At 37.3% G+C, this 2,228-nt stretch overlaps 1 protein-coding gene across 2 annotated transcripts; it reads right to left on the bottom strand.

Moving 5' to 3' along the window:
• Nucleotides 1-341: 341 nt before the first annotated feature.
• LOC116164164 (pyruvate dehydrogenase E1 component subunit beta, mitochondrial) lies at nucleotides 342-1,889 on the bottom strand. 2 transcript variants are annotated; one of them, XM_031478304.1, is made up of 2 exons: nucleotides 1,730-1,889; nucleotides 342-1,675 (listed from the first exon to the last, which is right to left on the bottom strand). In XM_031478304.1, the coding sequence occupies exon 2, from the start codon at nucleotides 1,655-1,657 to the stop codon at nucleotides 566-568; it is 1,092 nt and encodes a 363-aa protein (XP_031334164.1). In that variant the 5' UTR covers nucleotides 1,658-1,675; nucleotides 1,730-1,889; the 3' UTR covers nucleotides 342-565. The 2 variants fall into 2 exon arrangements, with proteins under 2 accessions (XP_031334164.1, XP_031334165.1); XM_031478305.1 differs by having other exon boundaries at nucleotides 342-1,672.
• Nucleotides 1,890-2,228: the final 339 nt, after the last annotated feature.

Raw genomic sequence — 2,228 nt, 5'->3', positions numbered from 1 at the left:
CATCCCATAGCACGACTTAACCCATTTGAGAGTCACCTCAATTTCAGATAAAAAGATTAAATACTAATGACAGACGTTCAAATTCTAATTACCCAATGATAAGGAATAGTTGATAGTTTTTAGTTGCATCTAGTAATTTTGTGATAAAACCGCTTGATTAAATGTTCAATGATTATGATGTACTAATTTGTATTTTTAATGTTATTTTTAAAATGTATAATAGTATGTACAAGTTAAACTGAGTATTTTCTAAGTAGTTCTATGAAGAACTTGATAATACTTTTATAATTTCCTACACACTATAACTAAAGCTGGAAAGCCAGGAAGAATAAAATAACAAATACATTAACATAACAGTCGGACATCAGCATCACGAATGTATTTAATAACATAATAAATAGTACAAACTGTTTTTCTATGTACATTACCTACATTTTTAAAATGCTTTAATTTGAAGTTAACTTTCCCACTGTACCTATAAGCAGACTTTTAGCATTGTTTAATTAGACAATTCTGCACAATATTACATATTCGATGGAAACTATGTTTAATTACTACGCTAGAATTATTGAGCTTTTAATATCTTTTTCACTGCTGTTACGATGTCACTTGCTTGTGGGAGAGCGGCATTTTCAAGAGACTTAGTGTATGGCATGGGGGCATCTACACCAGTTATTCGAATAGCAGGCTGATCAAGATGGAAGAATGCCTCAGATTCCATTACTCTTGCTAAAACTTCAGATCCAACTCCACAAGTGGGCCAACCTTGTTCGACACTAATTAGATGGTTTGTTTTAACTACAGAAGAGGTTATAGTATCAATGTCTAATGGCCTTAACGATCTTAAATTAATAACTTCTGCTTCTATGCCTTTACCGGCTAATTCAGTTGCTGCTATTAAACAAAGGTCGACCGCCTTAGAATGTGCTACAAGAGTGACGTGATTTCCGGATCTTTCAACTTTCGCTTTGCCAATTGGAATGGTAAAGTCGTTCGACAATGCCTCATCAGACATAGGAAACTGAACACCGTAAAGTAATTCGTTTTCTAAAAATACAACAGGATCTGGATCTCGAATGGCGGCCTTCAGAAGACCTTTGCAATCTTCTGATGTGTAAGGAGATACCACTTTCAGACCTGGGCAGTGTGCATACCATGCTCCGTAGCACTGAGAATGCTGAGCGGCTACTCCAGCTGCGGCACCATTAGGGCCACGAAAAACTATCGGCACATTTACTCTTCCGGCAGACATATAAAATGTCTTCGCAGCAGAATTTATAACATGGTCGATAGCTTGCATTGCAAAATTAAAGGTCATAAATTCGCAAACAGGTTTCAGACCTGCCATAGCCGCTCCCACTGCAATACCTGCAAATCCCATTTCTGTAATTGGAGTGTCTATAACACGTTTATCTCCGTACTTCTTCCAGAGACCTCTCGTTACTTTGTATGCACCGTCATACTGTGCAACTTCTTCACCTAGAATAAATACTCGCTCATCCTTCTGCATCTCCTCATCGAGGGCTGAATTTAAAGCGTCTCTAACCGTCATAGGCTGTGCACTTAAGGTCCTACTTGTAGAAAAACTTCTTTTATTTAAACATTTCATAAGTTTTGAAGTCAAATTTGAATTTATCGTGATTCGTAAATTTGCCATTTTTGTGAATGGGTACTGCTGAAATAAATTTGGATATATTATATAATAGAATCGAAGTTTATCCTAACTCACTTCAGCGATTAGGTATTCCTTTCAAGGTGAAGAAGGTCACGAGGACAACTTGCATGCACTAAGCTCGTCGCTTAACACACGGCACAATACAGTATCAATATTGTATTGGAAATTGAAGTAAAAGGAAATGTCAAAAATCAATCCATATGTGTCGAATCACAGGAAATAATTTTGTTTAAAACTGCGGCGGTTGGATGCACTGAATTCTGTATTTTATCACCCACCAGTGGCGTAACATTAACTGCTGTCATAATGTTCGCGCCGCGCGATAATATACAGTTTCATAAAACAATGAAATGTTAATAGAAAGCGTAAATAGTCCATATGTTACATTACGGGTACTCTAACTACGTATGTAGAGCAGCTTCTTTAGCTCCGTTTGAAGGTCGACCAAACGACCTCCTGTTAAAGCGTACCTACACAATAGCGGCAACCAGTATTAGTTTACCGTAGTATCCAGTCGTTTTTAAAATGATTTTGTCCGTCTGCCCGTCGCTCC

This window comes from Photinus pyralis, unplaced genomic scaffold (assembly GCF_008802855.1).
Source record: "Photinus pyralis isolate 1611_PpyrPB1 unplaced genomic scaffold, Ppyr1.3 Ppyr1.4_LG2, whole genome shotgun sequence".
Lineage (NCBI taxonomy): Eukaryota > Metazoa > Arthropoda > Insecta > Coleoptera > Lampyridae > Photinus > Photinus pyralis.
Note: the sequence above shows the minus strand (reverse complement) of the source record. Positions and strands in the feature narration are given on the sequence as shown.

Coding starts and splice junctions, on each gene's coding strand:
- LOC116164164 (XM_031478304.1), bottom strand. CDS start 1,657: ATGGCAAATTTACGAATCACGATAAATTCAAATTTGACTTCAAAACTT.